This window comes from Thunnus albacares, chromosome 18 (genome assembly GCF_914725855.1).
Source record: "Thunnus albacares chromosome 18, fThuAlb1.1, whole genome shotgun sequence".
In the NCBI taxonomy this organism is placed as follows: Eukaryota; Metazoa; Chordata; class Actinopteri; order Scombriformes; family Scombridae; genus Thunnus; species Thunnus albacares.
This window is the reverse complement of record NC_058123.1, coordinates 16249822-16275323: the sequence shown is the minus strand read 5'-3', so window position 1 is coordinate 16275323 and position 25502 is coordinate 16249822. Positions and strand designations below refer to the sequence as shown.

The following is a 25502-nucleotide window of genomic DNA, read 5'->3' as shown; positions in this document are numbered from 1 at the left end:
CTCAACAGTACTTGCTTAATGTTAACATACATGCATTTTGAATGCGTGTATCATTATTTTGTTACAGTCATAATGCAAAATCCAAGGCAGTGGGTCGAATTAAAACCATTTAGACTTTGTTGTACACAGAGTTTGAATATTTTTTCATAGCTTAAGGGTGAGTAAATTGGCCTGTCTGAGTTACATAACTCTCAACTAAAGTTCATTATAACTTTGTGGAACTGAGATTGTGCTTAATTGGCCCTTAAAGGGAAATTCCAGTCTGAATTGGGTTTTTACTCATTTTTGTTTTTCCTGTCTCCTTAAAAACCCACCAGGTACCACAAGTAAAGCTATTCTAAACAGAGGCTTGCAGGTCCTCATGGTATCCTAGGGAACTAAGATGTATACCATGTAATATTTACATATCCATACCTTTATTGTGTGTTTCTTATAACATCTGTAATTTCTATTAAAAATGCTAATAAATACACTATAATTTCACACATTTATACATTTAAGTAATTATGTAACTCATTTACATTCCAGCTGAGAAAACAAAAGCCCTGAATCCCAGCAGTGACAGTGAGCTGCAACAGCTGTAATGTCGTACGGGGTCATTATAGGTCATTGCACTCTGGGTTGTAGGGAAATTACTGTAAGTCATTAAGTGTGTGCTGTAGGACTGGATGTCCCTGAAGCGTAATAGCCCTTTATTATAACAAGAGTGCCTTTCTGCTCTCTCTCTTAGCTGCCACCTCATATGAAATATGTTTAAGGCGTGACTGAAAATGTATGTTTTTAGTTCTCGCTGTTAGTTTTGGTTGATTTGTTCTGTGAATATTCCCTTAATTTAAAGTATATTCATCAATATTCCAATAATCACTCTAGACATCACAATATCACACCTTTAATAGACAACAATAACAGGAAACAGCTTTACACTGCTAATGATTTACAAAAGTGCTTCATAAATAGGTAAGAATTGTACACTTTTATGACTGACACAGTGTGAGTTTCTTCAGTGAAAATAATGATTTCAACATTTACAGGTACCTGAATGATAGCTATCTTCTAAAAAAAAAAAAAAACTTGTGCATTTCTTAATTACATGAAATGATGAGGTGAAGTATAAATACAGCAGCCATAAGTATTCAGAATTAATTTCACTTTGTTTTTAAGGTCATCACAGGCACTAAGTCGATGCTCTGTCATCTGAGTTACATGAACATTGTCCGAACGTAATGAGAGAATAATTGGTGCACAAGACAGCTGACGATGGCTCCTGGTCCTTTATTAAGTCTCTAATCTCTCAACTCGTATCACTGGTGTCAAGGTTCACACAGCTACAGTCCCTCTGCGTATTGAGAGGTGTGTTTATGACCTCAGTACCCTGCAGCGTACGCCCACTTACGAGGATCTGACTGAGCACGGAGTCCGTCCTCATAACGAACCACCGCCTGTACCACAGCTCCTGTCGATTTGAGGAGCTCTGTCACGTGGTTCTTCTTTGCCAAACCAGCCAAGATGTTCTGTAAACAGGAGAACATTTAAAAACAAAGGAAATCTGAGTAGGTGTGGCATGGTCTGAATGTAAAAATGACAAAACATCCTCATTTAGAAATGTATTGATGAATGTGATCATACAAAATGGATCAGGTTGCTTTGAAAAACTTAAGTTTATCAGGGTTGTGGTGTCATCTGTTTTGATAAAGGGTAACGCCCAGTTTAAGATTTCATGTTGAGTTGTAAAAGTCTGTAACTCTCTCAATAAGCGATAAACACTGTTGATATGCTGCTCGACACACAATCAGTGGGATTAAAATGTCATAAAGAGATGATCATAGAAGATAAACCATTGAAGAGAAACCAGCTGAAAATGTGAAGGAGTTTAAATTTATTAGCACTAAAATCTCTGAAAACCTTAAATGGGACAGAAATGTGTAGAAGATCTTAAAGTTGGATCATCAGAGATTATTGCTGAAGCTGAAAAAAGGGAAGCGATGGTCTGGTTTTACACATCAGCTGTATTTATATTTGGTAGTCTAACTATTGCTAAAACAAATGTATTAAAGAAAATAGTTCTTTCCTTCAACTGAGAAAGTTTGGCTTCACAAAAAGGCTCTGAACATTGCTAGAGACAATTCGTACCCAACATCTGCCCTCTTTGATGCCCACTAGAGGACTCGTTTTAAACCTGAGTGGATTAACAGAGGTACATTACCTGAGGCTGTTAGCACTTTAATGTACATTTTGCATTTTTCTTTGTAATTAGAATAGTATTTTGAGTATCGCCTCCTGAATTGTAAATCGTTGGGACTCTGTTGAGACTGTTTTTAGCTTATCTTTTATAGTTATGGTACTGTGTGTACTTTAATATGATTTATTTAATATGATGGCTTTATAAGTATGCTGGGTTGTCACGTCTGTCCACCACTATGAGCTCACCAAAGCAAGTTCATCTGTTGTAATAACAATAATGTTACTTTTAAAAAGTTAATAATGCAATTCAGCTCATAAGATGCTACTGTAAATTGAGTGATCACACCAAAAAGATTTACTGTAGCACTACTGAAGGTATTAAAGGTATAAACAAGATGTCAAACATTGTTTGGTGTTAACAAAGTTAGCACCCTGTTCACTGTCCATGGAGCAGTGTCAGATTTTACATTCCAGTAAAGTTATAAAAATCAATTCCCTGATTTCTAGCTTTTAAAGACCTGTGTACATTTAATGTACATTCATGAACTGTTGTGGCACACTGAAAAAACATTTTAAAATGGGTGGCATTACTCTTTAAATTCATGCTTTCCTGCGGTGTCCTACAGACTCAGATATTGTAATATAAATTACACTATGACATTACTGCATTAGTAACAACCTACAGTATGTGAAACAAATAGTATGTTTACACCTGAGTCATCAGGACCAGTGGGAGTTCAACTGACTCAGCAAGAGTAATATGGGTTTTAATAAGTCATAAAATAATAAGTCATGAAAGAATGAGCTGATGTTCTGCTTTTACAGAAAAGATTTATTTTTAGCCAGATCACAAATTAGACTATTAATATACTAAATATTTTTCTCCTTATTGATATACTGCATTGATCCCTGAAGGTAAATATAATGAACAGCGTCCCTGGTGCCAGTCACGACTGAGCTATAATGGTCTGTGGTTTGCTGGGCTTTTGGTTGAAGGATTGTCTCCCTTCACAACACACCACCCTGCTATTAGCCACATATATCAGTATTGTTTTGCCATTTGTGACACTCACTTCGTCAAAGTCAGGCTCAGCTATAGTGGTGTTGGGACTCAGCTGGTTGTGGACCCTTGGATCCGATACAGCTTTCTTCAAATCGTAGTTGAAGAACAGTGCGTTCAGAATCACCTATAAAACAGAAGAAAAAAAATCGCCCAATGATAAACAGCCAAGAAATTAATAACATTGTTACTATACTTAATGGCTAAGGCTGGCAATTTTCTATATTTTTCTTAATGTCAACAAATCTCATGTGCAGAGCCAAACCAACAATGAGCTGATCCTACCTACAAGTATTGTGTGTGTAACCAAAGTCTGATATATTGAATTCCTCTGTGCTGTAGATCTCCATTGTTGTCCAGAAACTATTAAAAACACATCAGTGAGCCACATTGTTGCACTGGGTGACATGTTCCTTCACTACAAAGAGTTTGGGCTAAGTAGTTTGTTTAGAAAAAGCTCCAATGAGTAAAACAGCGATCATGTTTCCAGTCTCCAGAGAGTAGTTCCATGTACAGCAGACACCACTGCACATGCGCGGTAACGCAGTTCTGTTTACAGAACTTTGCTAGGTTGTTGTGCTACATATCACAACCTCTTGACTTTGTACTAAGTTTTTTGAGAAGACAAGCTACAACAAGCTAGTAAGTAGGATCAAGTCATTGTTGGTTTGGCTCTGCACATGAAATTTGTTAACAATAAGAAAAATACAGAAAATTGCTAGCCTTATCCTTTAGCAGTAGTACACTACACAAATTACTCTAAATGGTTACAATAGCTGTATCAACTTTTGGTAGCTTGTGGCCTACCTGAGCAATAGAGGTAGTGATTTTTGTTCCTCCTGAGCCTCCGACCACCATCTTAACTTTGTTGCTTTTGTCAAAGAGGATGGTTGGACACATAGAAGACATTGGCCGTTTCCCTTTTAACAGAATATAATGTTAATGTAAGTTTAAAACAAGGTCAAATGAAATTAAAGCTGCAAGCAGCGTTGGTCGGGACCTCGCACTCTGGTCCGTCAGGATCAGATCATTTTGCTTTTTTAAAAATGAGGGATATTTCTTACAAGCGTGGTGTGCTTTTATTTTGAAAGTTTGATTGACAGGATGAGAATTTTCTGCAGGGTGAGACATGTCTGTCTTGCTTGCACCTGTGTCATCAAAATTATGCAAGTTTTGGGCCCATTCACTTGAATTTCAATTAGTAAATTGAAAACTCTTGATGAGTTTGTGTGTAAAACAAATTATTTTCCTAATTTTCATCAAGTCTATTTTTAGAAAAGGAAAGACTTTTAACCCACATGACCTGGTCGAAGTTTGATTGACATGTGTACTGTCAGGTGTGTAGAGACAATAAGTAACTGCAGCTGGACACTGAAAAATACTTATATATTTGAATGGAGAGTGTGAGCGAACCCACACCTTTTTGAACATTTACTACTTCCACATAGTTTTAGATACAACCTTCATTTGAACTTTACATGAGTCACGAGACTTTGACCTACAAATCTTGAATTTACATGTTTTTTCTATCTTTTATTGTTTTTGAGATATTAGAGTGTGAATTTTAAAGTCTTTTCTTGCTCCTCCTGTGATTTTATAATGTGTGTGTATTGCGGAATGTTTCACAGCACTGAGGGAGTGACATCACCAGGAGCAGTTGGAGAGGAGGATTTTAGAGTACGCTTTTTGTGAAATCTCCTCATAAATCCCATTACTTTGGCCAAAGCTTACATTAAAAATCATATTTTTTGGTAGGAAATTTTGTTGTGAATCCATTGATACAGGTTTGAAAGTGATCAGACTTATAGTTTAGACGTCAGAAGCCTCTGTTTGACACAAAGTTCATGCCCATAGATTGCCTCCCCATTGTTTTACATTGTAAGGGTGATGTGGCACTGCAACTTTCAGGGCTTATTAAATCCAAACTGTTTGAGTTATTACAAAGTTTTTAACAACTTTTTTTCAGCATAGTGTCATAAGTCACCTATTAAAGTTTGAAGCCGATACCATTAATGCCCTCGGAGGAGATAGCATTTGTTCAGGGGCCAAAATTGGGGCAAAGTCTTATTTTTAAAGGCTAATTGCGGACTTCCTGTTGGATTTAGGTTAGGGGTGTCAGTGTATGATTTGTAGGTCTTGATGAGACAAATAATTGAGTTTTGGTTTGATCTCTCTACGACATTCCTACAGGCCGTGGCAGCCATTTTAGTTACATAGGTGACGCTAGAGAGCACATTTTGGCACTTTAGGGGTTAATTTTGACATTTTATCAAATTTTTTACCAGACCTGATGTGCGTGCCAAATTTGGTGAGTTTTTGAGCATGTTTAGGGGGTCAAATTTAGGTGTGATGTCCCATAATAATAAAGAAAGAAAGAAACAAACAAACAAACAAACACACGCCTAAGGGCGAGGACCCTACTGTTTTACAGTAGTCCTTTGCCTTTTGGGCTCGATCCCTTTGTCCTTTGGTGGCTAAATTGAGTTAATGCACAGCACAATCCAAAGACATAATGTACAGTATCAAGAAGTACAGGCCGACCTCTGTCCAATCTGTTCATCAGCCTGCAGTTGAACAGCCAATCTATATGACAGTTTTACAAGATTTGAGAACCCTTATGTGTGTTTCATGTGTGTTGGCTTTAATCTAACCTGGCCTGATGAAGTTATTTGGTGAAGGAGGCACTCCAAAGCCGTTTGTGATGAGCGGGGAGCTGAAGTCGTCCATCTCATTGTTGAGGAGGATCCCTGTTGATCTTGACATGACTTTGGAGCCCAAACTGCAGGAAAACAATAACCATTAAGATATCAAGGGCGTTACGGGGACAAGACCAATCAGCTAATACTGGTGATAATATTTGTCACAGCCAATGAGGAGGTCATACTATTGGTTAATGGTGCTGGTGGCCGCCACAGCGCTTCCGTCCTCTGCTACTACAGAGAGGTGTGCAGTCCCGTGGTTCTCAGGCAGGTAAAACTCTGGCTCGTAGTAGTTCATGTGATGTGTGGTATCATCTGTAATCTTTTCACGGAGGTCATCAGCATAGGACCTTGAAGTCATATTGTGGATGAGCTTTGGGGGAGAAAGTGGGACATAATTCAAAATCTTTTTTAGGGAATGTATTTTTTAGTATTATGTACTAACTATTGACTCATATTGTGGTGAAATACTGTGGATATGACTAATACAGTACTCACATGTGTGACTGAAGCTTGTACTTAATTCATTTGTCTGAGTGTGTGATTGATTGACCCTAAGAAACACCAGTGTGCGGTTGATTTACATTGGTCTTTATCATGTAGCTACTATAATAAAGGCTTTTAAACTAAGCCTTGACTTTTTTGGGAATTCATTCTCCTTTTTTGTGATCACTAACTTTACTATCAACAAAGAAATTACATTATTCTTCATGAAACTGCACTCTTTACAGCTGGTTAATATGAATATACCCTGAATTCTAGAAATCACCCTTTATACACTACAAGTTTGCAACAGCAGATACATATTTGCTGCCTAGTTCACATTCATTATCACCATAATGAGGAAACATAAAGAATGTGTCCAAGTTGCACAATGTTGATACCAAATGTATCTGCAAAATGTTCACTGACCTGTTTCATTTGTTTTCTCCAACAATATCATCAACTAAAGCATGAATAAACAGCACCTGGCTATGGTGGTCTTGGTTCAATATTGAAAAAGTACACAGTGACTCAAAGCACATGACAGGACATGTTTACTTTACATTAACATTTAACCGAAACACATGCAGGAGCAAGAATGTACATTCCTGGTCTCTAGTGTCAAAGTCCTGCGATTATGACTTCGGTACTGTACAAAAACATAAAGCGCTGGTCAATGAAAAACATTGCCAGTTGACATAATCCAGACAGTGATTACGTCTTACATTCAAAACTTAACTGGTAAAACAAATTAAAAGTATAGACATGTAATTTGTAGCAGACAGGGTTAGAATATGCATATTTTGTCAAAAGTAAGTCTAAACAATAATGCAGGGTAATTGTTAGATGTTCATACTTGTGAAAACATTTATTTAAAGCTGCTATGTGTAGAATCTGAAAATGTTTGACAAAGTATTAGAGAAGGTTTGTTTCCTTACATACAAGAGGAGCTGCTACTGGTTCTGGGTAAACCCTTTTATTGTTAATTTGTGTTTTAAGCAGAGGCCGTGACCTTACGTCTGTAATATTGAGGAACACTGGATCTCCAAGCAAGGTCCTTTTTGCATAAGCAAAGCGAAAGGCCTCCACGATGCGGTGGTAGGTTAGGATCTTTTTCTCAGTGCTTGCCATGCTATCTGAGGTGAAGTTGTACCCTGTAGAAAATACACACAATCAGTAACTCGATTTAAACCACAGTCTCATTCATCTGTCTTCATTCAGATGGCTGCTCAGGTAAGGAAAGGAGACAGCTAAAATGGACTTGACCCAGGCTGTTCCTGTGTTTGTATTTAGTCTGGAAGCTGCTCTGAGCAGACCACGGGTATTAGCCTGAGCTGACAGCCACAGAGGAAGAAAAGAGGAAGGTTGAAGGAACTGGAGAGTTTTGGTTTGATGGGTTTCAGCTGTTGGACAGAGACAGGAGTCACGGTAAATCAGTAGGATGAAAGTTTTGGGCAGTCACTGAAACGTGTGCCTCCACCACTCGACTGTGTCCAATTAGAGGTAAATTGGTGAGATTAGTGTTAGTGTGTGAGGCAGGGGGCCGCAGTGAGTGGGTGGCCAGTCAGAGGAAAGGAAGAATCAGAGAAATTAATTACTTTAGGAGCAAGTTTCTCATCTAATCCTCGGACGCAGACACTGTCACTGGAAAATGCAGTGACAGAGAGACTGAAGCAGAGAGACAGTGTCTTCAACATGGACAGTTTCTGTAACACATCTATGACCAGCCAACAAAGGAGAAAGTAAAATCAGGCAGATTATGGTGCTCACAGAATATCATTATTCAATGAAATGGTGATAGTTGATCAGACTGTGAGCCTCATAGGTGTGAAGACTCAGCAAGCAATTATATTTGGATCTTAATTACTGCACTCAAACAAAAGCCTTTCTGTCAGGTTTACAGAGTAGTTCCCTCAGTAGTATTTCAGTTAGTTCATTCTCTAAATTAGAGGAAGTTAAATTTTAACTCGATATTGTTTTAGTAGCTTATGTCATTTTGAGGCACCATCTGTTAATGTTGTCAGTATCACCAATTCAAGTCCTCATATGATGTAATGAAAACAACAAAACAGGTTGTTTGTCAGTGACTTTAAAAACAACTAATGTTGTCATTATAAAAGTGAGTCATATGAGCTTTTTCCGATCTGTAATGTTTGGTGAAGGATTAGCTTATCCCGTGTTCACGCTATGTCGGATGGATGGGAAGGATTGGATGGATTCCCATGTTAAGGACTTGTGAGCAGTGGTGTCATCTCTACAGCCTAACTCAGTAAGGTTGTATGATAATTAAGTGGGTCATATGAGGGTTTAAAATAATGTGCATTGACAAAATTACATTATATCCGTTTTGAAGCACTTCTGTATTATTAAGTGCCGAGCTTTCAGAAAAGTCCCAGTTTCCCAGTCGTTATTACATCTTGGAGGGTGACATGAATGCTATTTACAAGTTAGAAAACACGTAATTACGGTAACTGATATAACATGAACGCAGCATAAGGGAGGGGAAAGATCATGGTCATGGTTATAACAAAGCTAGTCAGTCTACAGTCACACCAGCAGCTCTTTGAAGACATACTGCACAATGGTGCTTTGAACTAAATACTAACATCAACATGCTAACAGCTCAAGATGACAATTTTACCATGTTGATGTTTAGCAGGTATCACTGTTACCATGTTCACCATCAATGTTTAGCATGTTGGCATGCAGATAATTTCTAATTGGCACTAAATATGAAGTGTAGCTGAGATTCATTTGTTTAGCAGATATTTGGGTATAGACCAAAGTATTGGGCCAATCGGAATGTTGAGAAGCACTAAATTAAAAGGCCAAGGATTATTAACAAAGATATTCATCCTGTGGGGACTGAATGCCAAATTTCAAGGCAATCCAACAGTTGTCGAGATATTTCACTCTCAACCTGTTGGTGGAACTAAATGAAAAGCTATCACCCTGCCCCAAAGACATCATAACACTTTGCCTGGAAACCATGACTATCTGTGCCAAATTTAGTGGCAATCTACCGAGTAGATTGACATTTTTCACTGAATAATTTAATATTTAGACTTGTTGGTGGTGGTAGATGAAAAGTCAAAGGATCATCAAAATCATGCCTTGTTTAAAAAAAATCTGTATCTGTTTAGCTCTTAAATCATATTTGTCATATTTGTCAGTCATATGATAAAGCATTACAAATTTAGATCTGTGTTTAGTTCTCCTAGGTAACCTTAGCCCAATAAACATACAAGAGTAGATTTCCAGCACAGTATATCAACATGCTGCTCACAGTGGAGTGCTTTCTTTGAATGACTGGCAAAGTGAAGGCAGCTCACATTAAAGCACATTCTCTCCCACTCAGGGTGTTTTTGGACAAAGCATCAAGGCTTACCATTCAAGATGTTTAATATCAGCGAGAGCACAGGGCCGCTAGCGGGGGCATTGGGAACAGCCATGGTGTACTCCCCCACATTCACCCTTAAAGGGTTCTCATCCAAGACAGGCACATAATCCTTCAGATCCTCCATTGTGATGATACCGCCTATACAGGGATTGACAAACACTGTGAATGCACACTTGGACAGAATTGGAAAAACAAATCCTCCTTGCCATGGAAATTAGATGTGCAGAGAGAGGTGCATTTTAGAATATTTTATTATATGTCTTTAAGTCTTTTTTAGCCAATGACTTTTAGTGAGTGCTCTTCCGGAGGTTTCTGTCATTTTTTGCCATTAAAGGGTTTTTTAGGGAGTTGTTTGTTAATCGAATCGAGGCTCTAAGGACAGGGGTTGTTGTATTGCTATACAGACTGTAAAGCTCCCTGAGGCAAATTTGTGATTTGTGATATTGGGCTATACAAATAAAATTGACATGACTTGGTAGTGGCAATAATGATCAAAATGATAATGTCCTTATGCTGTGTGGGTACATAAAATTTATCTGCATAAATAGCGGTAAAATAAAAAGTCTAGATTAAAAAGATGACTCAATTTTAAACTTCTCCACTATAAATCACAAAAGTGGAAACTCGCTAGTATTTATAGAAGAATTGTTCATCTTTTTGCTGGGAGTCTGAAGTCAGTTCAGTTCAACAAAATATGTTCAGCTTTTGTGATATTCAGACCTGGATCAAAAATGGGACAAACAAAGAAAAGCAGCTTTTCTAGAGATAAAATGATATGTGATTTCAGATTTTCCTAATTCAAATGAAAGTAAATTAAGAGCATTATGATCAGGTTATATGAAGGCTAACTATAAGAACAAATTTAACAGGATTTCTTAAAAGAACACTACCTGCTTCCTGAATATCTGTCACAAGGTCCTGAGCTAGTTGTCCTTGGTAGAAAGCATCAGGGCCCTCTTCTGCTATTTTCCTATAGGTCTCTGCAAGCTTTGTAAATCTAATGGTTTCATTTTCTTTTAGGACTTCACCATTTTTCCCACAAAACACTTCACTGAAAGAGAGAAAAAGAACATTTAAGGTAATGAACAATGTTTCAAGTGATTTTCAAACAACCAGACACTGATTTTGTACTCCAAACACCCTTAAGTTGATGCCTCTCACCGCAGGGCTGTGTCCTCGAGGATGATTTTCTTGTTTTTGGACACAGCAGAGGCAAGTGCCCTGCCCAAAGGGAAACCTTTTTTTGCAAGATCAATGCTTGGCTGGAACAGGTCTTTCCAAGGCAGTTTGCCATGTCGTTTGTGTGCCATTTCATAACCTCGAATCTCCCCTGGTACAGCAATTGACAACCCTCCTATCAGCCATGGAAACCAAGGAAACAGAATTATATAATTGCCTCGTAGCTTATTCAGCCATTAGTTTATGGTGCTGGCACACATCCCCAAACTTAGATCCTATTACAGCTCTTGGATAATATATTGCACACTCTAATCTCTCTTTTATGTGTTGCTATCACAAGGTCATCATCTCTCTTAATAATGTCTATGACAGCTTCATTTCCATGTCTGATAGCGTACAGTTAAACATTACCTTTCTGGGATAAATCTGTGCTATTGCCAAACATGTTCTCTGTTGCATTGCGTGGCGCCGTCTCCCTGGCATCAATGGTCTCAACTTTCCCTGTGTTGACATCACACACCAGCAAATGCATTTAGGATCCAGATGGTCAGCAAGTTGTGTGTAATTTATAAAGAAAAATAAAATAGAGAACATTTTGTGGTGGAGATGTATGTTAGAGAGAAGGTATACCAGTTGTTGCGTTGTAGATGGTGAAGAAAAGCCCGCCTCCAATGCCCATACTGTGAGCATTCATCAGCCCAACACACAGCAAAGCAGCTATGGAGGCATCTACTGCAGACCCTCCTTTCATCAGTATGTCTCTGCAGCAAAATTCATTTTAACACACACAGGGAAGAAAGGATTAGTTTTTATATTTAAGATCTTAAATCCTGTGTGGGCAAAACCAGTAAAAAAAATTCATTAAGCAGGTTCACATGGATTTGCACGTATGCTAAAATTGTGTGTGTACGTGGAGGCAATGTTCATGCTTTTGTGCTTATTTTTCATGTTTGCATGCATCTATGAGCCTGTTTACAGTATCTTCAGTTGTGGGAAGTAGCTCTCACCTGCCGATCTCTGAGCAGGGCCCAGCATCTGCTGCCACTGCTGCCTTCAAGTATAAGTCCTCACTGTTGGGCTTCCTTCTCCCCACACCAAAGAAAACGCCCACAAAAGTGGCAACAGCTGCCAACAGCAGCAACACCAGCGCCACAACTATTGTCTTCTTGGCCATTCTTACGTCAGGAACAATAAATACTTATATAATGTCTGAAAAAACAAAAAAACATTTTCTTAATTTATACTGAAACCCTTTGTTTTAAATAGTTTTTTATTTGTGCACTCTGCTCTCTTTTGTATCGATTTTATATCTTTTTATGTATATGTTGTCTTCATGTGCTTTGTGTTTTTATCCTGTTTTGCACTGCTGCACAACCAAGTGCTCCTTGGGGACAAATAGCATGATTGTGACATATACTATGTATGACATACAATACAGGTATAAATATTAGATAAGATAGTATAAGATAGTATAAGATAGTATAAGATAAGATAAGATAAGATAAGATAAAATAAGATAAGATAAATATGCTCAAATTCATATGTTGAGTGTGAGACGGTAGTTCTTGATAAAATACTATAGTTTAAAATAATAAAACCAGATATAATCAAACCAGATAATAAACAATCAAACCCAAACAGCAACCTTCCGAACTCCAACCAAGGATTTAGCACCTGACAGCACAGTATTTCCAAGTGATGTATCCATTCTTTTTTTTTTTTTTTTTTTTTTGGCATTATTTACTAAACCAAATAACTTTGGGGCCAATAAATCAAAATTATATATGGAGGCCCCATGGGAATTAATAAAACCCAACCCCCCAACTTAAAATTGAGTCCACTCCACCTCTGTTGGCATCTGTACTTTGCTTACTAGGCTTAAATAGAAAACACTGAGAATTTGTGTTGATTAATATTTGCCAATCGGTGCTCCAGGCCACATCATGTCTAAAATTTCTAATTAAAAACTGTCTAGAGTTTATGTTCTCAAAAGGCAAGGTTGAATTAATAAATGGATAAAAAATACTTTACTGCTCTATCATGGATAAATTACTTCATTGCTTCCATGAAATGTACATTTAAAACAATTTTGCCTGCACAAATAACAGAATTGAATTGTGTATTGTGCTGAAGACTCTCTAAATTATTGTTCTAAGTAACATTGTCTGAATCATACATTATACTACAGAGCAGTTTTGTACATGTGAGATGATCTGACTGTGAGGCAGTGCATCCTTCTGGATGTGCTCTCTGCAGCCAATGAATAATTTTTTTAAGCCTGGAGTATTTTAGCTTAATGACACCTCCCATTTGCTCCAAACCCTAAAGCCTACTGTCATGCAGATTATTTGGTCTGTCGAATAAATGAAAACTGATTATGTAACAGCTACAAGAGCCACTGTTGAACATTACAGTACATTAACCATTTATACAAGATCTTTGCCTGCCTTCACATATCATAAGTACAAAGTTACTTCAACAGTTAAAAGTTAAAAGAACATTTTCTAATATAAAACTTTTGAGATGGAAAAATTTTATGCCTACAGTAGTCCTGTGATTTGGATTCAACTCTCTCCAGACTTTGCACCTCCTGGATGATAGTGGTAAACCCTCCAAGACATGAAACACAATTTTCTGTCTTACCTTGATTTCTCTCGGGGCCTCTGCAACAGGCTGCTCACTGTATGCGTTTGCCACGATCTGCAGCAGGTGATAGGTAATAGGCTTACTGTGGTTCTCAATATGTAACTATCACAAAGTCATTAAACTTTAACCCTCCCCACCATAAAACACCTTACTTGTGTTGCCAATGGAAGACAGCGACAGAGGAAACAACAGAAGACGATATTTAAGTTATCACTCAAATAATTAGTCATCTGTATTCAATCTTCACATAACTTTCTAAAATACCACAGCGCAAATTGCATGACCCTGAAACTGAGAGGAAACCACATTCCACTGAATGAATGGCTTTTTATCTGCATTGACAGTTAAACCTACTTGTGACAAAGATTAACTAGCAATAGCCTCACTTTGTTTGTGGTTCATTTCAAATAGATGACATATGATTCTACATAGTCAACACTTTCTCAAAATGATAAAGTAGGGCCCTGTTTCACAGCTTTAATGCAACTCAGCTCTAGTATAATATTGTTTTTTTTTTCTTTTTTTGCATGACCGCTCAGAAAACCTTTGATATTTAAGTTTTAAATAAAGTGCCTCCTCACCAGGAAAATGAAGGCTTTCGGGGCTGCAGGGAGAAGATCACATCTGCCATGTGGGGAGGAAAGAACACTAAGAACAAACTGCAGGGGAACAGTGTGAAGGGGTGCGGAGCTGGATGAGAAGGGTCAGTTAAATAAGCAGCCAGGCCAATAGGTGGAGGGCAACAGGGACAGGACACATGATTTTCTCAACTTTGACACAGGAACTCTGCAAGCCAGCCATCCCAGGTAATGAAAACCTCCACTTCCACCGATTAAAGTTGTCTTTGAACTAAACCTCCCAGACTGCACCACTCCCGCTCCTCCAATTGAATGGCTCATGGAGAAAAAAACAAAGCGCTCAAAAATCAAATTTGTTTAAGATCCAGATGGCCTGAGGGTGTTCAAGGAGGAGTTGTTCCTATGCAATTAGAGAAAAAGCCCTGAAGACCTGTAGCTGAGACAGAACGCCTGACAACTGACCTTGAATTTGATTCCCAATCAGTTGCTTATGTTTGGGTTATGGGTTATTTAAATTATCAGAGCCTTTCTTAAAGAATAAAGCAATGGAGCTGCAATGTCACACTCTGCAGCAACACCTTTCCACTTCCAAAATAGGATTTTAAATGTGTATAATTGCATAATTTAGCTCTCAATATACAAAAAATACTGGTAACACATCCAAGGAGTCTCCTTTTTTTTTCATTTGGTCAGTGCATTGGACATTTAGCTACAGCTGTGATAACACCAACAGCTAATGTTTGTGTTTTCACAGCTGTCGCCCTTTAGCTGTACTAAATAGCCATAGTTAGTTACGTAGCTCCATTTCAAGCAGAAACGTATGCAGAGCCATGGCATGCAGGATATATTGCTCTCATTTGGGTGGCTACAACCTAACAAAACATAGTTAATAATAATGGTTTTATTAAAACAACAAGTCGATGGCTCATTCTTTCAGGATTATCATCTTCTGTTCCACAAAAATGAGACTTATAAATATGAGCAGGCCGACACAGCCGTAGCTTCCTACTCAGGCTCCACATGGCCGACTGCCCACAAACATTAATGACAGAAGTTTGATTTAATACTCTAATTAAAACATGAATACAGAATACACTGTACATCACATCATTTACATTTTACATAATTTAGTCATTATAAGAAACCAGCAGCTGCTCTCTGCAGTTTTCTCCTAATTTCTTCCTTAGAATAGAACATATCCACTGTTTTTTGCATAATGTGAAAAAGCTTTATCATATGTACTACCATCTTTTTCTTCCTCTTGTTCTTCTTCTTTGTCTTCCCTTTATTACTTCGGGTATATAAAGAATGCATGGCACTGTCTGATAAAATATACGATATTGTATTTGTGTTTCAACAATCAACGGCTATGCTGGTCTATAAATCTGGAGGTATGTACAGTATGTGAGGCCACTGAAATATCCAGCTTTAGCCCAGACACTTTACAGTAGACACTCCACTCTAAAACCCTGCCACCATGAAGAGACAGATTACTTTAAGTCCGCCACAGTTATTCTCATACCATTCCTATGATTCATTGAATTTAAATGGTCAGTAAACTCAGAAACCACAGAGTGACACTGTGCAGTATGGAGGGAGAAAGAGCAGCACAGAAGATTACATTAAAGATCATGAAATATTCCTTCTCCACCATGCTGTACGTCTGCTCCTGGAGTGCGCTTCTGGCTGTCAACTCTGACACCTCCTGTACCAAAATATCCAGGAGTTCAGTGTATCTGTCAGGAGGAGAAGGGAGAGAGTGGAGGTTAGATGTATGTTATACTGTATAGAGGTGCTTTAAACTTCTCAAACGTCCTCTTGTGCCTCTCTGTTTGCTGAAGCACTCTTATGAATAAGATCAGTTAGTGCTGTTCCTCTATGCTATCATATATCCAGCTTTCCCATGAAGAATCTCACATAACTTTCAGACCAGGGGCCAGTTTCACCAAATTTGCAACATGAGCTCATTTTCTCTCATGTTAATTTTGACACATGTAACTAATTAAAAGAAGCACCATAATTGCGACCCATGCATGAGCATTTAAGAGGACTGTAAGACTCGTAAATGTATCTACAATTTGTGAGTGACAATCACTTCTGCAAAGGGGCACTGGCACCATTTGCAATCTGTGTTTACGCAGTGCTCACAAATTGCTTTTGTGAAACGGGCCCCAGGGTGTTGGGTGAGCAGTAATAGCAGTAATTCTACCGTTCTGGTAGGGTAGCCCCACTTAGACGAGGCAAAACAAAAGTACACAAGGTGCTTTAAGGATACTGGGACTTTGGTACAATCCAAAAGAAAATACAGAAAATTGCTACAAACCTTGAGGTGAGGAGCATGCTGTTTTTTCCGTAGACTCTGGTAATAAGGGAATCTGCTACCTGCTCAAATCCAGTGTGGGGAAAAACAAGAACCTTGACAATCCAGGAGATCAGCTGCTCTGAGAACGAGGTGGACTATGAAATCCTGAAATCCAGACTGAAGCAGTAAAAGCCATCAAGCTTTAGTGCCAGCATGATGCGGCTGCACCAGGCCCTGCAGGACTACTCTTTTGCTCCATGGCCCAGCATCGCCATCAATATTGCCTCAATGACTTTGTATTGGGGCTGGGAACCCTAAGGTTCTCTCCATTTTTTGAGTAGTTTACATGATACACATCTATCACTGACAGTGAATGCGGTTCACTCCCCTGTTGTTGACATACCTGTGCCTGGAGGAAATTCTCACAGAGCATTTTTCCCAACACCTTTTGGTTTCATGAATGAATGTACAAATCAAGCATGAAGGTTCGGTCATCCAGGTTATAGTAGAATATCTATTATTAGTATGTCAAGGGCAACTGGAGTTAATAGACATCAGGCTAGTTGAGGCCTTATATTGGAATTTAAATACATGAATAATCAAGACTGAGTGCTGAAATGCTGTATTTGAAAGTCAATTTCAAGTTTACGCCTACTACAACCACTTCTAAAGTTACTACACATAAACAAAATAGACAACAGTCAACTTTGTAAAACTCCCCAAAAAATTAAAGGCAGCATAATAATAATAATAATAATAATAATAATAATAATAACAACAACAACAACAACAACAACAACAACAACAATAATAATAATAATAATAATAATAATAATAATAATAATAATAATAATAATAATAATAATAAAATACAACTCCCATCTCGACAAAAAAGCAACACAGACGGATCATAGGAAACAAAAAGTTGCATCTTTAGTGACAGAGCTGCCAGAGGTGAGGAGTACCAGATCTACTACTGGACTGGATTAAATGGAGAATGGGAGAAACAGCAGCCAAATAAAGAAAATCAAACAGGATTTTCGATGTTGGTAATAATGGAAGTCATTTATTGGAGGGGCTATAGCCCCATCTTGCCCCATCTTGCCTTATTTGGTAACATAACACTAGGCGGAAGAGCTGTGTTTCACCTCCATCTCTGGGGGTGTAAGCACACCCAACACACACAGTCAATAGTGTACAGACACAGCCTCTAAATCCCTGCAGTGAGGTTGAGAAGTTAACTGGCTGAAGGTTAGCGGCTGTTTAAGTTGCTCTTCAAAAACGATTTGTCCTAAATAGTTAAAGTCTCTCAACTACTCACACATACAGGTCATGTTTTCCAGTATTTGATTAAAGCTGTCTATCAGCCCATCTCTCTCAGCTTGATCGATACTGTACCTGATTTAATGGGCATCCAAAAGTACAACTCGGTCCACAGAGCTGATGGATGTACTTGGGTTCAGACTCTATTTCACAATTTCAACGGAGGACTTTTTGTTTTGTTAGGCCTGTGCTTCCTACAGCTCCTTACCTGTTATGAATGTACTGTCCAGTGTGCCCTAATTAGCCCTCAAGAGTAGGAACTGTCTTCAAAACATGACATTTGTCAGCATCATAGGACACTTGTGAAATTCATTCATGCACATTTTTTTCATATTCACACTCACAATGGTCATACATAGTGTTACAGCTCACATAGGCTGGTGACCTGAGATTCTGTCTACAATCTCTACAATTTGTATAAAAATGTGATATGTACACAAATACATTCACCTCAAAAACACACACACACACACTTTTACCAACACATAGGTGTTTCTGCAACTACGGTCACTTTTAACTCTCTAAAATTAAACAAATCAAAGATGAAAAAAATCATATAAATGATCAGTAAACAAAAAACAATAATTTTAATATTGTGTAAAGTAATATTTATGTGAAACAATTTCATTTGAAATAATGTCATTGTAATTGGATTAGCTCTTTTCACGTATCTCAACATTGAGACCAGAGTTGTGGGACATAAGTGAACAAAAGTGATGTTTGGACCTATAAAATGCTTTATAAATTTTATTAAATCACATTATTTAATAATTATTTTGTCAAGATGTGTAATAACATTGTGTATATATTTATCAAGCATCATATAACAAATTTAACATAAATCCAAAATTTCACTGTTGAGACTTAAAAATGCCTGTAGTTGCAGAAACACCCAGATACTTGGCCATGCATGAATTTAAAATGACATTGAATCAAAATAACCAGTAGCAGAGAGGCTGCTACAAAATATAGAAAAAAAAACATAAGAAAAGAGAAAAAAGAAGAGACAATTGTCAATTCTTAACAATTATTTCTCATTCCACTTGTCCAACAGTCAACACTGTATTGGAAGTTACCAATTGTTGAGCCAAAACAATATGAACACCTTTAAAATGTTACACAATCCAATGCAATACCTCTGAAATAAATACTACTTCTGTAAAAAGGGTATTATGTTTCTGTATATTATGTTCTTTTCTTCCTTTTCTGCATTTGAGTTATTTTTAATAATAACTCCAAGGTCAGTTATCTATCTATCTATCTATCTATCTATCTATCTATCTATCTATCTATCTATCTATCTATCTATCTATCTATCTATCTATCCAGTACATTATCATATTACTAGAGGATGAAATCGTTACATAAGACCCCAAAAATAAACATGATTACACAAGTCAGTTTTTCTCTGACTTTTCTCTGACTGACAGTGAAAACGTTTGTCAAATAAACAACCTGGGCGTTGTGATGTGGAGTCAAGCAAGAAAAAACTCAGCTGAAACCTGCTCCTACATGGGTCTCGGGCTGAGCGGAGAATCGCTATCTGATTGGCTGAGGAGCGCAGGAGCTCTGAGTGAAGCAAAGGATGCCACAGTGTTCAGGCAGTGAGTGCATGGACTCATGCAAGCAGGGGACGACAGCGAGACATGGGCGCAAATATATATATATATATACCAGTGATGCTTTTCAGTTCTGAGTAGCCTGGAAACTTTTAAACAGCATTTTCCTGATTGTAGATGTATTTCTGCAAATCTCGCTGCAAGTTAAGTGTGATGTTTTGGCTGCATGTTGTAAAATCCCTCTCACCACCACCACCACCACCACCAACACTATCACCGACACCGTCCTCCCAGGAGTGATGGGCTCTAAGTTGACCAGGCAGAGAAGTCTCGATTTTGACAGCAAATTGTCCAAGAGGAGACGCCAGAGAAATGACATGCCCGCAGAGAGCGAGAGAAGTAGCGGCAGAGGCGGTCGAGACTTCTTGTTTACCTCCTTGATGCTCAAGTCCGACAAGCTTCCAGGGATGCTGCGGAAAAACAACCCCAGCCCATATGTCAGGCGGGTGGCTTGGATCAGGGAAATCCAGAGGCTTCTCCGAGAGCAGAGGATGGAGCAAGCAGCTGAAGTGCTCAAACTGCTGAGAAAGGTAGATGATTCACGTGATTTTTTTTTAATGGCAGTTCGTACTTTATTCTCACTTGAAACTTTTGTTATTGTAGGAAAACATATGATTTTAAATTATGATTTTCATTGTTTTGTTTATGAGGGAAAAAATAAGTTTTCTTCCAATCTGCCTAAAAAAGATTGCTGCAGGACAAACAATAAAACATCAGCTATTCACTTAAAACAATAAATCTGTCATGAATAGTGCAAAGTCATGCCTACTGTAATAATAACAGAACATTCATTTAGTGATTTAGCAAAAACAGTGATCATAATCACCATCTATCAGGTGTCAGTGTGGTAATCATCTAATGTAACTTCTCATAAATGTTTCCTGTAAAGTTTTGCTGATATAAAGGACACGCCAAAGACACTGTTGCCTTCCTTTAATATTCCCGAGGGGGGGAAAGTAGCTTATAATGAGGTTGAATCAGAGGAGATGCTGGTCTGAATCAACCACCTGTTTTTTCTGAAAGGGAACGGTTTATGGAGCCAACAAATTCATGTTCTGAATATTCAATCAGCTCCAAACAGCACAGAACACTGAGGGCATTATACTGCAAGTTAGCCTTTTAAAATATACCAAAAACCACTGAAAAGAAGACTTGGTAAACCTGGTAACTGCACATTTCCTTTCATTTAGATCAGAGCTGCAACAGTTAGTCGATCCATGGAAAATGAAGCAGCACCTGTTTTGATTATCAATCATTTCAGTCATTTTTCAAGTGGATTTCTTGCTTTGCTCTGTTTTATTGTAAACCAAGTGTCTTTGGGTGTTGGACTGTTGGTCACACAATCATCAGCTGTGGCCTTAATTTAGTTCAAATCAAATAGCTCAATAAGCTAGCCTATAGTCAGTTAGACTCTTGTTATCAAAGCCTTCACTGGGTTACGAAAGGGTTAAAAGAAAATCTTGAGTAAATAACCTGAATGAATATCAAGCTACACCTATTCTCTTTTTCTGCCATTGTTCAATGTTTGCTGTGCAGAAGGTTTGAATTATACGTACATATGTTGAATGAATGTTGGATATATATATCCACATGAGAAGGAGCAGTTTATCTTAACTCAATGCTTGAAAGTGGCATCGTTAAATAGCTCTAATCTCTCTCTTTTTGAGCAGAATTGTGTAAACACCTCTTTGTTGTCAGCTTCATAGCTCCAAACTACAGGTAAGGTTTAGGTCTTATCTGTTCTACATTCCTGTGTAACACCGTCCACCGTTTAATTCTCACTTTCTGAAGATTTATCCGAACGAGAAAGGAAAAAATAAGTAGTTTGCAGAGCTCAGCTTGAGCTTTCCGCTACCTTCTGCTTGCTGCACATTGATCAAAGGAGAACAGTTTGGAAGTTCAGACAAAAGCAGTTCTGATCAAGAGAGCCTCCTGTCATGAAAACTCCCTGCCCATCTGTACGGTGCCATAGAATAAATTATACAGATGTGTGTGGATTAAAGCAGGCAACAATACTGAAGAGAAGCTACGGTATGGGTGCCTGAAAAGTCAGGTATCCCTTCTACTCTGCACTAATAACTGAGAATATAATAGGTGTGGGATGAATTTAGACATAATCGTAAAACTTCTTATTCATATTTGCATGAAGCTGCAAGGATATGACTCATGCACGGCCTCCAATAAGATCAGTGACACTGTCCGGATTTATTAAAGCAATTCTGCAGTCAGTAATATCCTATCACAAGAGAAAAGATTTTAAAGATCAACATGTACATTTGTCGGTCGTGAGCACAGGCAGATTTCTCCATAGCTCTGCATTTAAACTGCTCACAAAGCACCAATACTCTCTCCAGCACTCACTGAGGTGAAGCCAGAGTGCTGCTACTGTTGTATGTCGTTGGGGCTGAAGCCAAGTGTCTGACTAATAATGCTTCAAGATTGATAAAAAAAAAAAAAAAAAAAAAAAATGGCAGCAGATCTCCAGTTGTTGTTCTCCAGCAGCAAAGCAGCTTTTCCTCTCAGGGATGAATGGATTTGGAGATAATCACCTCAAGATGATGGATGCTGGAACATGTTTCTTTCACATAGAGGAAGTCATTACAAAGAGGAACCAATAACACCTGCCCCCTCACTGTATCTCCATCGCAGATCTGCCTTCTGGGCCATTAAGTTAATTAGTTTGGGATCTTCTGGATATTCATTAGTAAACAAAGAATCAGCAAATACTCATATCAATTATGCCTGACAACATGCACACTGAGTAACCAATGTGCAGCGATGGAGAAAACACTAATTTGAAGTGGTCTCTGTTGTTTATGAAGACTGTTCTGAAGGTTAGCTGTGAGAACACAATAACACACACATTTTATTTGCTCTTTTTATTCAATAATAATCAGATTTTGGTGCTATTGGTGATATTACATATTCATCCATTAATGCATAGTTGAAATAGATGTTTTGTTAGGTTTTGCGATGGCATATAAACACTAAGCTACATGTGTAAATGTATCCTGATACTGTTAATTTTAAGAATACTAATAAATGCTATAATTGTAACCAAATTAGATGCAAGTAAGATGCATCCCTTGAAACTGCAACGTCCCCTGATTCAAATTGTGAATCATTGTCACATGCCGTCCCCTTCTTACTCTTTCTCCACATTTTCTGTCTGCCTCTCTGTACGCTATTGAATGTGGGCAAAATGTCCAAAAAACTTAAGTCGACATTTTGGGAAATATGCTTATTAGCTTCCTTGTGAGAGTTAAATGAGAAGATTGATACCACTGTCACATAAATCTGTAGTATGGATCTTCTAATCTGACTCTCGGCAACAAAGCAAATAGTAAATGTACCAAAAATGTATTCCTAAGACTAGCTTTTGGCGTGATCATTTGAAAATGTGAGAATATTTTATTATATTAAGGTCAAGTTCCTTGCTCTAGGTTCATGCGGCCTGTAGCTGCAGCACAAATATCGGATAAATAGAATGAAAAATTCATGTACTGGAGTTAAGTGTCCATTTGTAAGTCTTAAAAGTGAACACTGGGGGACTAACTTCGGTGGTAGTGGATTATATTTCAATAAAATGCGGATTTATTTAGATTGGAAAGTTGGATGGAAGTACAGCCTGTACAGAACATTCTCCTTTATTTGAGGGGGAGATTACATATGTGGCTGTAGAAAGATTAACAAGGATGTGAACGAAACACCATTTTCAAGTACAGAATACTCAGTGTAAATTCATATTCCTCGTTTGTCTAGTCTCATATGACTAAGCTGACCTTAACCAGTGTTACTTTTGCATGCAGTTTTGACTTTATACCTCAGATTTTGGTATAATTACATAAAGGGTCATAACACCTTATCAAAGAACATTCAGTGCTTCAGTTCAACATAAAAGAGTAAGTAAACAAAACAGTTGGAAGGTCCATCACCTGACAACTATGACAGTTTCTTATACCGAAGCAGAGGGGCGTCTGTGGGACTGGATTTGTCGCACTCTGCGATATATTTAATTGGATTCTAATGAACTGCATGTGTGGGATGATTCTCTGCGATTTGGAGCTCATTGCTTTATTCAGACTTCCTGTGACGAGGCAGACGTCAGATTAGATATGCAGCTTTCACAAGTAGTCAGATCTGAAGGCACAAGTAAAACAGAGAGATCCTGTCAGCAACAAATAGGAAAACATTTCACGCTTTTATGATTAACAATCTGTAAAAATTAATCCATGGGATCAGATCTGTGTGTGTGTGTGTGTGTGTTTTTAAAAATATGGTTAGTTTCATCTTCGAATCCCCCGCAGCACTGCACAAAAACACATCTGATGCTGTAGCTGCGCTACATACATCATCATAAAATAATCTTCAAATTCCTCTGTGCTTCCATTTATGGACACATGTGGAACCCACAGTCTGCACTAAGTGAGGTTTATTGAAGGGAGAGCTGGTCCGGAGGATAGCCCAGCATCAGGGAATCCCACTGAGCTCTGCTGTAATAAATCAACTCAAAAGCTGGAGGAGGAGAAAATGCTGATAGGAGTTTTCCTCTTTGCTTCCTCTGTGCCCCCAAGTGTTAGGGCTGTCAGAGCGTATAGAGCATGTTTTACACAGCTTCAGCCTCCAGCCTGCTATTTGAAAATCTTTTCAGCCCATATAGAGCTGACAGTATTTAGTCATCAGCTCCACAGCTTCTAGTCGTGCAGTTTTAAAACAGTGACATCACTGTAAGTAAAAGGATCAGTAAAACATGTTCTGGTCATATAGTTGCCGCAGTTTTAATTCCTTTTTCTTTCCTCTTACTCCCAATCTTTTATTTCCTGATCCTTTTGTTTAATCTGATCAGTTTGTTGCCTTTCCTGTTTTTTTGATGCTTTTCTTGGGTGTCCGTGTGTGTCTGGATCTATCGTATCTGGTGGGGCTATTTGATGTGTCTGAAAACATTGCGTCTCAAACACTGGCTGCCAATGACACGTCAGCACTGGAAGCATTACCTGAAGATGCAGTTTCAATATATTTACTACAAATAGAAGCAGCCTGAAGATGAGACAAATATCATCCACCCCTGGGGTTGGAAAAAAAACGTGAAAGGCCCTCTCTAGAGCCAGTGTTTGGTTTGTCCTTCCTGGGTTAGTGATGGGCAAAGCAGTTCTTTTCAGTGTACTGAATCATTATAATCAGTTCATTAAACAGATTTGTTCAAAAGATTCGTTCACCAAATCGTTCAGTGCTTGACCGGAGCTCCGACTTTGTAGTCCCACTCACTGAACTGAAACACAGCCACGCGCACACACACACACACACACACACACATGCTCTGTTCAGTGAATGCATCCTTATAACTGTCCTCTTTTTAAAACAGTAATGTTATGTGTGTGTGTGTGTGTGTGTGTGTGTGTGTGTGTGTGTGCGTGCGTGCGGCACTGCACACAGTAACGTTAAATGTTAGCCTATGCAAATAATATCAATCTAGATAATGTCATATATCTGGATTGCAGTTCAAGACCAATGTTGTTGAATCATTGCAGCTGAATGTTAGCGACCCGAATCAGCTGTTTATTTGCTGTCTTGAACACACCCTGTTCCTCCTGCAAACAAATGACTTCAATCACTCACTCAGAGAGTGAGTGTATCCCTGCGAGCAAATGTGATTCGTTCACAGGGATACACTCACTCTCTGTGAGTGCTCAACCAGTGTTGAGCAAGTTACTGACAAGTAAAAAAAGAGTTCAGTCCACTCGGCCAAGGGTCTGTTTTTTCTCCCCACAACCCCAAATTGGGTCATTTCAATCCAGTTTCACAAACATAAAAGAAAGATCCACAACTCAAACCAGGAATACCAGCAGCAGTTCAGTAACAGGTATTATTTACAATATATAACGTTAAAACTCCAGAGATGAGGCTTGTTTTTACCATGAGTTGGCTACAGTGACGTGGACTTGACAGCACAATAAGGTCAGATGACATTGTGTTTGTGTTGTGTGTGTATTTGTCTTTTATCCTCTGCAACTGCCCACTATTGTCACGTTAGA

The 25502-nt window shown here is 38.3% G+C and overlaps 2 protein-coding genes across 3 annotated transcripts in view; one reads left to right on the top strand and one right to left on the bottom strand.

Annotated features, from left to right (window-relative positions):
* Positions 1–873: 873 nt before the first annotated feature.
* ggt1b (gamma-glutamyltransferase 1b) lies at positions 874–13943 on the bottom strand. Of its 2 annotated transcripts, XM_044333876.1 has the most exons (14): positions 13801–13943; positions 13646–13702; positions 12010–12211; positions 11633–11763; positions 11414–11503; positions 10985–11177; positions 10714–10874; positions 9812–9961; positions 7441–7577; positions 6126–6313; positions 5893–6020; positions 4049–4161; positions 3255–3368; positions 874–1511 (listed from the first exon to the last, which is right to left on the bottom strand). In XM_044333876.1, the coding sequence occupies exons 3-14, from the start codon at positions 12174–12176 to the stop codon at positions 1365–1367; spliced, it is 1719 nt and encodes a 572-aa protein (XP_044189811.1). In that variant the 5' UTR covers positions 12177–12211; positions 13646–13702; positions 13801–13943; the 3' UTR covers positions 874–1364. The 2 variants fall into 2 exon arrangements, with proteins under 2 accessions (XP_044189811.1, XP_044189810.1); XM_044333875.1 differs by having other exon boundaries at positions 13646–13943.
* A 5496-nt stretch (positions 13944–19439) lies between these two features.
* The window catches only part of lrrc75bb (leucine rich repeat containing 75Bb), a 30130-nt gene continuing 24067 nt past the window's right edge, over positions 19440–25502 (top strand). The window contains exon 1 of the mRNA XM_044334677.1: positions 19440–20000. Within this exon, the coding sequence (XP_044190612.1) occupies positions 19710–20000 (291 nt within the window). The 5' untranslated portion in view covers positions 19440–19709. The remainder of the gene's footprint in view (positions 20001–25502) is intronic.

Excerpts from the sequence above, each read along its gene's own strand:
- ggt1b (XM_044333875.1), bottom strand. The coding sequence starts at position 12,176 with ATGGCCAAGAAGACAATAGTTGTGGCGCTGGTGTTGCTGCTGTTGGCA. Across the intron at positions 10,875-10,984 it reads CTCGAGGACACAGCCCTGCG|TGAAGTGTTTTGTGGGAAAA; the intron begins GTGAGAGGCATC and ends TCTCTCTTTCAG. Across the intron at positions 9,962-10,713 it reads GACAGATATTCAGGAAGCAG|GCGGTATCATCACAATGGAG; the intron begins GTAGTGTTCTTT and ends ATCCCTGTATAG.